Source organism: Nesoenas mayeri (genome assembly GCF_963082525.1).
Source record: "Nesoenas mayeri genome assembly, chromosome: 1".
NCBI classification, from domain to species: Eukaryota; Metazoa; Chordata; class Aves; order Columbiformes; family Columbidae; genus Nesoenas; species Nesoenas mayeri.
Window position 1 is genome coordinate 87,795,892 of NC_137541.1, and position 13,230 is coordinate 87,809,121.

At 39.1% G+C, this 13,230-nt stretch overlaps 1 protein-coding gene across 1 annotated transcript in view; it reads left to right on the forward strand.

Annotated features, from left to right (window-relative positions):
- Window positions 1–12,668, forward strand: part of MAN1A2 (mannosidase alpha class 1A member 2) — a 145,575-nt gene extending 132,907 nt beyond the window's left edge. Inside the window, exons 12-13 of the mRNA XM_080347010.1 lie at window positions 6,731–6,846; window positions 10,714–12,668. Coding sequence (XP_080203136.1) covers window positions 6,731–6,846; window positions 10,714–10,846 — 249 coding nt within the window. The 3' untranslated portion in view covers window positions 10,847–12,668. The remainder of the gene's footprint in view (window positions 1–6,730; window positions 6,847–10,713) is intronic.
- The last annotated feature ends 562 nt before the right edge of the window (window positions 12,669–13,230 follow it).

Here is a 13,230-nt window from a genome sequence, read left to right on the forward strand (position 1 = left end):
CTAATGTTTTTTCTTGGTCGGCTATTAAGGCACAAGTGATTGGACGACTGTTCTCAGACAGTTTGTAGACTAGAGAGCACGTATATGGGTAGATGTGCATTGGTATGGCTCCTTCTTTTCTTAGTTGTCTGATTTGAAGGAAAAAAATTGCCAGTCATTTTACATTTACTCAATTGTAACAAAAAATTACATTCCTAGAAGCAGACTAGAAAGAGAAGTGAATAAAGTAATGGCACTTAACGCAAAACTTTAAAATTGTTGCTAAGATATTTTAGAGATTGTTGCCCTTTTCTTTTTATAGCTGCTTTCCTGGTTTTAAATCTAGTTGTTCTACGTTTTAATCAAAGTCCCAAGCATGAAAATGCTTTTGAGTCTTTCTCATTCGAAATGCTTGTAATGGTCTACAGAAGCCCAGGTTCATTGCAAGACACTTAACACAGATCTGTGCTCATGGCCTTCCTTCATTCATCCTTTGTACATAGATGGGTAACTCCTTTGTCTGGTAGTCATATTATGGGCTATATGAATAACTAGGCTTCGTTTTCACACGACAATATGTTATTCTAATTGTAGGACTTATTTGTAATCCCCAAAAGACTTCTGTTAAATGATTCCTAGGGCTGAACTTGAGAGCCTGTTTTGGTTTTGCGTTTCTCACTGCTTCCACCTGCTGGTGTGTACTGAGGGTGTGCAAAGCTGATTTTCCAGCCGAGCAGATTTCCAGTCATCTTCAAGATCTGTGGATTACTACAGCTCCACCACTTCCCTGCTAGGAGCTTCAGCAGTCTTTGGAAACATAGCTCAAATCTAGTTGTGGAGATATGAATAAACATTAAAAATGACAAGACACTCATGAAATATTTTGAGTACAGCCGAAAGAGATGAGGGAATAGAAAAGGAAGAGATGAACTAAGAACCTGGAGAATCTTTGTTCTGCAAGTGAAAACCAGTTTTGCTCCAGAGGCAAGAGAGGCAGAAAAAGTACTTGGAGCAAGAGATCTGTTGAGACGTCTGTATTTGTCAGGTGGAGGATAGTTAAGGCAAGTTCAGAATACTTAGCTGAGCTGATTCCTGTCCTTCCCTCAGCGCAGTTACAATCACACAGAAGATTCCAAGTTTTTTAAGATTGTTTCTTAGTCTTTGTTAGGTTTTGCATTGTAGACTTTCTTGTTATAACCAACATTATGTTACTCTAGAGAGAGGCTCCACATTTGTGTTCCAGAATACATTGCCACTCTCTCCAAAACATCAAACATTGAGTCACATCATCCCTCCTGACTAACTGACGCATGTTTCTAATATGACAAATGAACGGATTTATTAAACTACTCCTTGCCAGTGTTTGTACTAGAGGTGCTTGCTGATCTAACACCAGCTACTGTCACAAGCTATGGCTGGATGATCCAAGCTGAGGTTGGGTCCTTTGTTACTGGGTTAAAGAATGTACAAATGTAAATTTTTTAGACCAGGATCTGTCTCTTAAGCACACTGCAAATCATACGTTTTGAATTGCACTTTGTCCCGTTTTCTCTATTTGCCTTCGTATCTTAGTCCCGATTAATACTTTCAAACCGAACCCTCCCTCTCTCCTCCCCTACCTCCAATTTTCTGTGTGCTGGGTAGGATTTTATTTTGTCCTTCTGTCAACCTGCATCAAAGTTTTGTAAATAAGCAGCCCACACACTTAACTGCCTCTGTCCTTACAGAGTACATTTTTGCTTGCTTTCTCAATAAAAAGTTCCTTTATTCAACATAGCTGTAAAATATTCTTGAACTCTGTAAATCCTCCCTCCCTCCCACAATTAGAGATTTTCTTGCCCCTACCATCCTACTAACACAGAAGCTCAGAAAGCTTTTTGTTTCCCATCGTTTTCTTGTCCCTGCATACAGATAATAAATTCTTGTGTTTACTCCTCACACCTACTCAGTACTTTCCCTTCTTCCCTACCACACACAGCTCTGGTTGTGTTTATTCCTCCATTTAAAAATAGAGAAGAATCTGATATGGTCCACAGAGCACTTGGCTTGGTGCTCCTGTACAACACTGTTTTCGCTTTCCTTTTGCCTTTCAAACACTGAAGCATGCTTTGAAATCTGTATTACAAAGTTGTCATGGTGAATGATATTTTCCTCATCCGAAGTCTAGTAGTTGTTTTAAACTTTTGGAGAGACTGAGTTCTGTTTCTGAGTTCTAAATGGTCTTATTTTTTACATCAAACCTGATGTAAACTGATGTTTGATGACAGTTCTTGGTGGTCTCCCTTGTTTGCTTTTTTGAGTGGATGAATACGTGCCTACTCGAATGGATTGGGTTAGTTCACTGATACTTTAGAGGTCTGTTTCTGTCTGTTTTAAGAACTCTTCAGATATGAACCAGCCAGTATACATTGCAGAGCCACCTGGCTTTTAAGTATACCACATTACTTAAGTTTCTTTAGCACTTCCAGCTCAGATCTCTGTCTGCCTTTTATCAATGGGAATTTGCACAGAGGGCTGGATTGTGGGGCGGTGGGGGGGGTAGATCTTTGTACTGGACTTTCTTTTATCTGTTTCACCACTGGCAGCTTCTTTTTGACTTTATAATCTAGATTTTTGGACAAAACTTGGGCATTTTAGTGCAGATATTGTGCTTTGATCAAGGCCTGCTTTGCCACATTTTTCCAAATCCAGTGTCTGCGGGGGGAAAATTAGGAAGTTGAAAGTTATATTTCCTCAGTGATCCCAAATCTCTGTGACAGGGTCTTTATCTCTTTCCTGATTTAAATAAATAAATAAGCTAATTCTCCCTAATACTATACTTAGCACTAGAGACAACATCAATTTCAATTGTTTTGAGCCAGCTTAATTGGATTATGGTATGCTGGAGGGCTGGCTGAAGTGTCACAGAAATATGCATGCAAGATATTCAGGGTAAATACAGAAAATGACTAAAATCTATTTTAGGCTAATTATTTGAAAGCAATGAGAGCCACCACCTCACAATAGGAGTGTAAAGCCAATTACTGATCTGAGCTGTTTGAATGAAGGGTTCAACTGTTAGTTGAGGACTTGCGTATCTGACTAAGCAGGATTGCACCAGGGAAGCTGCAGAGTTCATTCAGAGTTTCTATTTACAGTGAAAATAATATATAAGACTTCACATTCTGGCTAGCCAGGCAAACAGAGGATTGACAGTAAGATGGAGTGGAAAGACCTATAGCTCTCTGCTTAGTGAAGCAAAGTAGGAAGAGAAGAGCCAGGCGAAGGTTGAAGGTGAAAGAAACAGGGTTTCAGAGTTCATGGGTTGAAAGCTGTGAGCACCACAGAGAGATGTTTTGGGAGGTAAGCTGGTGAAGAAACTGGCATGCTTTTTATGAGTGTGTTGGCATAGTTAAGAATAGTCACACACACAACCACAAAAACACGCTCAGAATAACTGAGGGAGCTGGGGTCCAATCTAGAGGCACCTCCAACTTTAATTCTAAAGAACATAGATCAACTCTGAACTCCCTGTATATCATAGGCCCTCAAATTTCACTTTCCATCATTTTTTAACCGAGACACTTGTATTTGGCAAGATTACACTATTGCATATTCTTCTGTTCTACTCCTGATTTGAATAAAGGGAACTGGGAAATCCACTTTTGATAGTTCGTTCCATTGTTGAATTCCTTGTGCTGTTAAAAATACATGCTTTATTTCCCATTTAAATTTGTCTAGTTTCAGCTGCCAGTCGTTGGATTTTCCTATTACTTTCTCTACCATGTTAAAATATCTTTTATTCCCCCCATGTTTTCTTTCCAAAGGGTTTGCATGGATTGTAATAAGCTTACTACTGAGTCTACGAAGATGCTCAACAAATTGTATTGTCTCCCACTGTAAAGCTTTTTCTCCAAATGTCTGCACCCACATCAGTTCATCATCTTTTTAAAAAAATTAATGCTAGAATTGCATATTCCAGTTTTGACTTTACCCAGAGCCCTGTGTAAAAGTAAAATTATATCCCTGCTACTGGTTGCTATCCCTGTGTGTGCAACTGCCACAACATCCTAGCAGGAACTCATGCTGGATTGTCCTGTGGGACCACTGAGTTTTTTTAAGTGTCTCTACTTTCTGGGCTAATTTGGTTCTGCAGCTACACAGCTTTCGTGTCTAGATTTAGGATTATCTGTCTGGCTGCATTAAACTCATTTTGTTTGGGCCCCAGTTACCACCAGATTGCACTATCTACTGTCTATCTACTACCTGCAGTCTCCAGAATAAACAAGTTGTTTTCTTGGGCTGACCTGGGGATTCAGTTCTTGAGGAAGAAGGAGACAGTGTACTAATAGTGGTACCGTTTGATCCTTCTTTTCATTTTTCCCCAACCACCAGCAAGTTTCTCCTGTCCAAGCTGTGGCACGCAGTGTCAGGCTACTGGATTGTTGACCAGAGGAACCACCTACAAGGTCAGACTATGCGTCCTGGAAATTCTGGCAGGATTGTAACCATTTGAGCTTACCATATTCCAGAGCTGAGACAAGGTCGTGTTCTGCAGTATTATTAAAAAGGGAATAGCAGCAAGAGGAGACAATTTCCTGCCTACAAAACAAAAGTGCTTTGGCTCTTGTTTATTCGTATAACACCTGCCTAGCGGCTGTAGGACTTGTGGGGAGAAATGTGCAAAAGTTTCCATAAACAGCATATGTATTATTTCTTCAGAAATCAGCCAAATAATTTTTTTCTTTTCATTTTTTGGGGTTTTTTTTGGTGTTTTATTGTGATTGGTTGGTTGGTTGGTTCATTGTTTGGCTGCCATGTGATAGGTAGCATCACTTGTGGTGTGCAAGAGCATGCAGACAAAGAGATTGTCATGTGTGTGATGCTGTTAAGCTGGATGTGTCACATACACCTTTCTTTCCAGACTATAGAGAAAACCTGGTCAACCCAAATCCCAACATGTGAGTAGTCTCAGTGTAACCCTAGCCTGCACCACGAACAGAATCTGGAAAGAATTCGTCCAGACACTTTGTCCTTTTAAACTCAAGTCCCAACAAAAAAGTGTTTCCATCGGAACTTGGAGAAGGCTCCACTTCAGATAAGGAATTACAATAAGAATTAGATTTTGCCAAGAAAGACAGTACCTTTCTTGGCATAAGCCATTCTAGTTACATCCTTTTGCCAGTCTCTCCTCTTGCTTCTTTAAAAATCTTGGTTTTCAAAAATACAGAAGAGCTTTATACGGTCTGGATTATTCTTTGGTCCATGAAAAACCTCACATTTCCACAGGGTAAGAGTATATACTAGGAGGTGGTTAGCTCTAGTACCTGATATGCTGTCACTTACTGTCCTAGGTATCTTGTTCATTTGCCTTTTCACTTTTCTTCCTGATTTCAGTGATGGCATCTGCCAGCATTCTTCATGCTTATGTTAAATGGAAAATTCTCCTTTGTTTCCCAGTATTTCTAGTAATGTGAAAGCTATCCTAAGGACCTTGAAGAGTTAATTTTGATTGAATTTATTTTCTCTGCATAAAAAGGGACATAATTCAAAACTTATTTGCTCCCCTGCCTTGACTCCCCTCAGCTTCTGTTGAGTATAACTAGCAAAAAACAGAATTAATGAAAATCTGGGCCTAAAGCACCATGTGGAGAGAAACTTCATACGGGTTAACGGGCTGAATCATAGATTACTGAATTACAGGTAGCTACGTTCAGTAGTTGATAATGACAGACATCCTGAGCCAAATATTTTTCTTCATCACTGTGCCGTTTCTGTCCCTGCATGAATCTATTAAAAGAGTTGGTGTCTGCTGAGGAAGCACTGCCAAAGCGGCAGGGAAGCATAAATAACCTGTGAATCATTTCAGAGTCGTTTCTTTGGGGCCAGTTTTAATGGCTGATATCCTTGTGTGGTGTAAGGTCGTGCATGTGAGTGGAATAATGAAAGCATAGGCAAGAGGTGCTCTGAGCTACTAACTCATTCTTTCCAGTCTCCTCTTCCATTGTGCTTTTTGCAGTACTGTGTTGGAGCTGCCTAGGTGGGTGGATCCATCATGGATCCATTAGCACCTTTCTGCATGGAATGTTTGTGGATTTATACTCTATGCTTTAAAGATAAAGAGCTCTTCTGCAGTCCCGCACACAAGCTGACTTGAGTTTCAGCTCTGTCAAGGGGAAACGCAGAGGAGCACATGTACAAGATGGAAATGTGGGGAGAAAACAGCAGCTAGAAGAGTTTGTAAGATGAAATCAACAGTCCCTAAAGATGAGAACAGTATTTTATTCCTACTTTCAGTGAGTCCCTATGACTAGCTACTAGTCACAGAGTTCCTGTAACTCTTCAAACTCTTCCAGCTGCAAAATTCAGGGACATCTGTTGTCTTCCGTTGTACCCGCTCAGAGCAAAAAGTCTGCAGAGTCCATGTCCTGCCATCAGTATTAGACAACAATAAATACCCAGGAAAGAAAGTACTTTTCCCCAGAATACTTTCTTAGCATCTAGCAGTTTGCCAAATGTGGTATTGTTAGTAGCCTCGGAGGGATTTTACTTCTCTATGTATCCCGTCCCTTTTCTTTTTTCTTTTTTATTTTCCTTTTGGTCAGCGTAAACTGTTAACATCCACAGCATATTCTGACGAGGAGATTCACAACAGGATAATGCAGCATGGAAAGAGCTACCTCCTTTGTTTGTTTGTTGATCAAGCCTGATCCTTTAATGTTTCCAAATTTTGCTCTACTGTTAAATTCTCCTTTTCCTTTCCTCTTTGCAGGCAATTGACAAATATTGCCGAGTCAGTGGTGGCTTTTCTGGTGTCAAGGATGTCTATTCCTCATCTCCTACATATGACGACGTGCAGCAGAGCTTTTTCCTTGCTGAAACTTTGAAGTAAGTTCTCTTGACTCTTACATCTTCCTGTAAAAGCTAGTGTCTAAATTCTAGAAGAATACTGTGGCTCAACAAATAATCTGTTGTTTTCTCAGGGTGGTTTATGGTTAGAGCTTTCTTGTTTTCCCCAGCTGTAGGGTCCCAGATCAGCTTATTTAACCAGCAGAAAATAAAAGTGGAATTTGCCATACAAGAAGCTTATGCTGAGAGACCTTTAGTTTTAAGACTTCTATTTGATTTCTGGAATCAGAGCAGAAGAGAAATTCTCTCCTTTTAAGAAATACCCTTTGGAAAAGACTTGTTTTTTCAGGCACTTGTATAAGACATGTCAAGTCAGTGTATGTGCCATGCTCTGATACTGTAGAATGTGTTTCTCTGTATGTTTCATTGAAAAGAAGTAAATGTCCATTGTGGCCTTGGATTATTTTTTGTATTTATCCCATAGCATATTTTTCTACAATGCTTTTTGTTGTAGGGAAGATGATCAGACATATTTTATAATCCCTTACATCCTAAAATATTTTAAATTCAGTCACATCAGTAGGACACCCGTAGTCCATCCTGTAGAAGCTAATACATTCTGTTCCATATTAGTTCAAGGTAAAATGCTCAAAGTCATTGGTCTTCCACCGTGTTTCTTTTTAATTAATAACAAAAGATTGCTATACTAGAATATGCCATAACCTGTATGCCATAACAATGAGAAAAACTAGTATAAAGATTTGAGTATGTTATGGAGATTTTATGAAGAGATCAGTTTTTAAAAACTGAGCTGGTGTGTCATGGCTACTCATCTCCTTCATCATTGACACAAAACAGCTATCAAGAGCACTCTTTTGTTACACAGTTGTGATCACTCTCTGATTTTGCCTATGAAGTAATGTCTCCTAATGTGTGACAATTTTCTTGATAGGTTACATCAACAAATTTGATAATACAGTTCTGACATTGAAACCTACCAAGACTCCCGTATTGCTTACCTTCTTGAAACCTTGTGAATTATATATTTTTGGAAGGAAAGTTAGCTATATTGCCTTCCCTGCCTGCCTCCTTTGTTTTTTTTTTTCCTGAATAACAGTTTGGAGAATGTTTTATTTGATTAAATCTATAGACAGAAGCCACTGCTGGCAGTGTGAGTGAGCCCAGAGCAGCTATTAGGAGACTTAGTTGTTGCCTCTGCTTTTACATATCCATGCTACTTTCTGCCACTGTGTGATGGAAGGGATGATACATATATTGTTGCATAAACCTGTCAGCAACAAAGACTCATTAACTTGCCCTTTCTGTCTTTACAACCCAGTGATATGACAGAAAAAGTTATAACCATTTGGCAGTCTAGTGTGTCATGCAGGCTGTGCAGAATGAACAGGGTTTCTATACAACAGCAGAGTTTGCAGTATTGGCAATATCAAGTTTTCTGGTTTTAGCTGTAGCTAATGTATGTGAAGATTGATTTTGGGTACTGGGAGCTCAAAATGCAGCAGGGAGAAAGCAGGTCCTGACAGTGGCAGTAGAGGTGTTTCAGGCAAGACAAGGTGTTTCACTGGCAAGAAGGGGTGCCAAGTTCATCACATGTAAGTGAAGAGTATGGCCATTCTGTCCATCTGCTGGCTCCTTACCAGACACCTCTACATAGTCACAATACTTTGTTTCCTTGTGTTATAATTATAGAAATAAGCCACTGCTGCTTTCTCTGTTGTCTTCATTGATTTTATTTCGGTTACTCTTTCAAGTTCATTTTCTGGAACCTAAAAGCTGTGCTCCCAAAGAGACAGGCAGCAGATTCAAGCAGGTCCAGTCAGAGAAACAATACATCCCCAGGAGCTGATCTTATGTGATTGATCTGCCTATAAAAACCAAATCAGAGAATGAAATCTGCTCCTAAGGGACTTCTGTGGTGACAAGGCTGACCTTTGAAGTATCACCAGAATCCTGTCTGCATCATAAATAATCACAAGGAGATCTGGAAATTCACTGATGCACCGCACAGTAATGGGATGTGCTCTCTTGCAAGCATTGCAAAAGAACACAGTTCTGGGGAAGAACTCAGAAATGCATATTGGCTTTTGGTTTGGATCATTTTCTGCTTGTGGGACAAAATGAAGTTTAATTGGAGAGCTGGATATTAAATATTTGATGTTGATGCAATTGACAGAGCCAAACCAGAAGCTGGTATCGCTTTGAGATAAAATACAGAATATGAGGTCAGGATAGCTCAAATGGCTATGAAAACGGAGACAGAAGGGTTGGGTGGGATGCCATTAGAAAAATTAAGATGTGCCTCAGAAGAGGGGCATAAAATGTGTGTTACAGAATGCCTGCTGTGATCTTTTCTGCTCTTGAGGATAACTTCTGCATCTTCGTTCCCCTCAAATTCAAAATCTATACCTCTCCCAAATATGCATTGCTGCTGCTCACATACTTTTGGTTTCTCAAAGATACTCAGCAAATTATGAGTGTCTGAGCAGTATGAGTGGCAAGAAGGTAGCTGTTGATGGGGAAGGAGCAAGATGTAGAAGTAGGTTCCTTAAGTTATTCAAAGGAAAAGTGTGAATCAAATGAGGAAGGTGAATTTGAGTAAGATGAAACATTGCTGGTGTGGTGAAAGAGTTTGGAGAGCTGTAAAGGGAGAAAGTAAGGAGGAAAGTAAAGGCATGATGCTTTAAAGGCAAATGAAAAAATGTAGAGAAAGAGACTACACATGTGGGAGAAAACTGGATCATCTCAGCAAAAAATTGTTATCTGTAAACAGCTACTTGGTGGGGAAGGAAAGAAAAGTAGAGCTTCACTGTAGGGGCTTTGCTGTGGATACAACCAGCAAATAAAAATGGGAGAATGATGAGGCAGCGACACATGACTGCACAGTCAACACTACCAGTGTCTGATTGAGAGAGCGAAGTAACAGCAGCCTCGGCAGAGCGAAGGCAGAACAAGGTTGTGTGCACGTTCTGGATGTGACAGCGCCCACCAGCCGGAATGACACCCCTTCCTTGTCACACACTGCAAGACCTGTCATTTGCTGGATGGCAGGAAAGGAGGCTGATGGAGAAGCTGAAAGCTCCTGGACACCCATGAGGTTACGCTTGCACTTGCACAGTCAGGTTTGCTGGAAGAAGGGAAATGCCGTTTGAATTTTAGCAACTGAGTTTTGAAGCCTTGACAAAGATCCCTGCCACCCATATCTCCTAGAAAGTATAGCACAGCCACATTCAAAAGTGTATATTAAGAAAAAAAGGACCAAGAAATACTCTTCTTCCATGTATGTCCAGAAGCCTTAACTTTGTGGCATGCTTTCTTTGCTCTGCATTGCTTTATGATGTACAACATTTATTAACCCCCTCTGCACAATATATTGACCCATTTCCTCCTGCCAGAAGGTGAACCAGCTTTCAGCACAATGATGACGAGTCAGATATCTGACATGGCTCAATGACTTCTCTTGTGCTTTCTCAAAATCTTTGATTTGGATTTAAGAGGGTTAGTAATTTCCAAGTGGGTTCACTCTGTTAAGAACAATTTTTTGCCAACTTCTTCTATGTTCCCCTGTCTTCAAAATACTTGTGCTTGGTATCTTGATGTTTTTCTCACATTGCAAGTCTTTGAAGGGAGTCTTGAAAAGCAAAAGTTACTTGGAGAGATTAAAACGCTGTCTTTACAACAACTTTTTGTTGAAAGGCTTGATAACATGATAACAATGACTTTTCAGATCATTATAATAGAGAATATTGTTTGGGTAGTATATGAAGACAGTAAGTTGTTTATAGGTTTAGCTGCTGACTGGTGGGACCTGAAGCTGCTGTGTTGCCCCTTTCTGCCTGTTGCTCTGCTTTAATACTCACCATTTTTCCTCTCTATCTTGATATCTAGGTATTTGTATCTGCTCTTCTCCAATGATGACCTTCTACCACTAGACAACTGGGTTTTTAACACAGAAGCTCATCCTCTGCCTGTTTTACACTTAGCCAACACCACACTGTCAGGAAATCCTGCATATCGATAAAAGCAGCTCTATGAAGAGGAAAAGAGACTGTTTTCAGCTCTGATTTGTTTACATGGACCACTTGAGACTTTAAGCAGGAGACGAGACAGACGTTTGATAAAACTAGACCTCTGAGTCAAGCAAATGCCGGCGTGAGAAGCAAAGCTCTTCAACATATATAGATAAGTTAAAACTGAAAAAAGAAAAACATCTGTTTTATACATGACCAAAACACATTAGTGTGATATTTACAGGACAGAGACTTCATGCGCTTTGAACCCTAGCAAGGCATGGAATCTAATGTTTAATATAAAAGCAGCAGCATAAGGAAGAAGAGGCTTCTTTCCCGTCCAGGGAGAGGAACTTGCTGCTGTTGGCTGTTGCAAGGAACAACGCACCAGCCACTTCTTCAGATCGGGTGGGTTCCAAATAACTAGATTTTCTTTTTCTTTTTTTTTTTGTTTGATGATGGCATGAACAAAGCAAAACAAAAGCAACGTCACTGCACCAGCAGCATCAGGATTTGAATTTTTATTCTGTACCTGTCTGAATTTTCTAAGGAGCATCTGTTTGTCCAGACTGGCAGCCATTCTCAGGGCCTCTAAAATATCAAAACAAAATTCAAAACTATAAAAACTATTTCCTCCTCATTTTCCCTTTTAAAAATGATGCTCAAAGGTCTGTGTTGTATTCTTACATCCAAAAAGCAATTAGTAAGCATTTGGTTTGTGGTTCACTGTCAGCAACGTGGGCTTAGTTTATTTGGCAAGCTGCAGTCACAGAGTGGTGCATATCACAGTGGTAGGAAGGAGCCTACGTTTCCCTTCCTCACAAATCTTGTCATATGAAAAAAAAGCATTCTCTTATTATTCCTGGTTCTTTTAGCTAAATAAACAGGGATGACAGCATGAGAAAGAGAGTCTTTCATAGTTTATGTAATAGGATACAGTATATGGCACTTAAAAATGCTACCTTGGGTTAAGCAGCAGGAGTTTGTTGCTTTGTATTTTTCCACACAATCAGGATCTTTTCTAAAAGTTAAATTTCGTTCTTTGGATGCTATTCATGGAACCTTCTTTGCAGGTATGTGCATAACAGAAGCCACAAACTGCCTTTGATTTAGTTTACAGAACTCTTTTTCTTCTCTGTGCTCTAGCACAAAGCCAACATGATCTTCTTTGGAAACAACATCTCTTACAGATGAGTGGAAAAAGAAACTGAAGAGTCGCTTCTTCCATTAGTTTATAAGAAATGAGATGCTGTTACCTGCACGTTTTGGTTTGTTGGGTTTGTTGTTTTTTTTTTTTGTTTGTTTGTTTGGTTTGTGTTTTTTTTTTTTTTGTTTGGGGGGTTGTTTGTTTTTTGTTGATGTTTTATTTTTTGAGTACTCCTAGGCTGGGCTGGTCAGTATCACTTAAATGGATGCTTCACTCTTCACTTATTTGCTGAAGGAAGTTTCATCTTTTCAAGTATATCTCAATATATTTTTTCCTACTGTTGCTCCAGAGATCCTTACAGCTCAAATTCTTCTTTTTATTCCCCTTTATAGCTCTAAAATCCTTTTGCCATGGTGACTGGCCCCTTTGCTGCAAAAGAGCTGTGAGGGGCTCCTTTTATTCCTTATTAGTGAGTTGAGTCTTTAAAAAAATCTTTATTGTGTTTTCCTACTGAAGTGAGTGGAAGAATTCTTCAGTGAGCTACAGCAGCACAGCATCAGATCTAACAGGAGTGAGTTCTATTTCTCCCCCTCAAAAAACACTAATACATTTATGAAGATTTATATAGAAAGACTTTTTCCTCCATCTTATTATAATGTATCTGACTGTACATTATAGTAGCATTTTCGCCATAAAATTTTTCTTCACTCATATTTGATACTAACTTAGAAACATAGATCATCACATGATCTAAGGAAAAAATGCTATCAGGTGCTTTTTTCCAGACAGTTACTTTAGTTTAAGAGGAAGAGTTCATAAAGCTTGGAAAAAAACTCCAATCTCAATGTTTTTACCTTAATACCAGTTACTTAGTTACTGTAATTTGCAGCAGTATCCTAAAAATAATTTGCAAATTGATAAAGTAATTGATATAGTAAAAAATACTGATTCAAGTAATTGTTTATTTAAAATTAGGAAGAGCTTAATAAATGGGTTCTTCTTCCTTGTCCCACATTAATTTATTTTTCTAATTAGTATTCAGGGAGTTACTGAAGAACTAGACATTTTTCATTTTCTGAAGTTCAGATATGTTGTGTTTTCAAATTTTTTCCCATCCCATGAGAGCCATTATTAGTTTAAAACTGTACTCAGTTGCCTTGTTCTCCTAAATCTCTCTCGGTATAAAGGAAAAAGAGGTAAAGCAGACTATTCTGGGATTTGAAAAAAAAAAAAAAGAAAGAAAGAAAA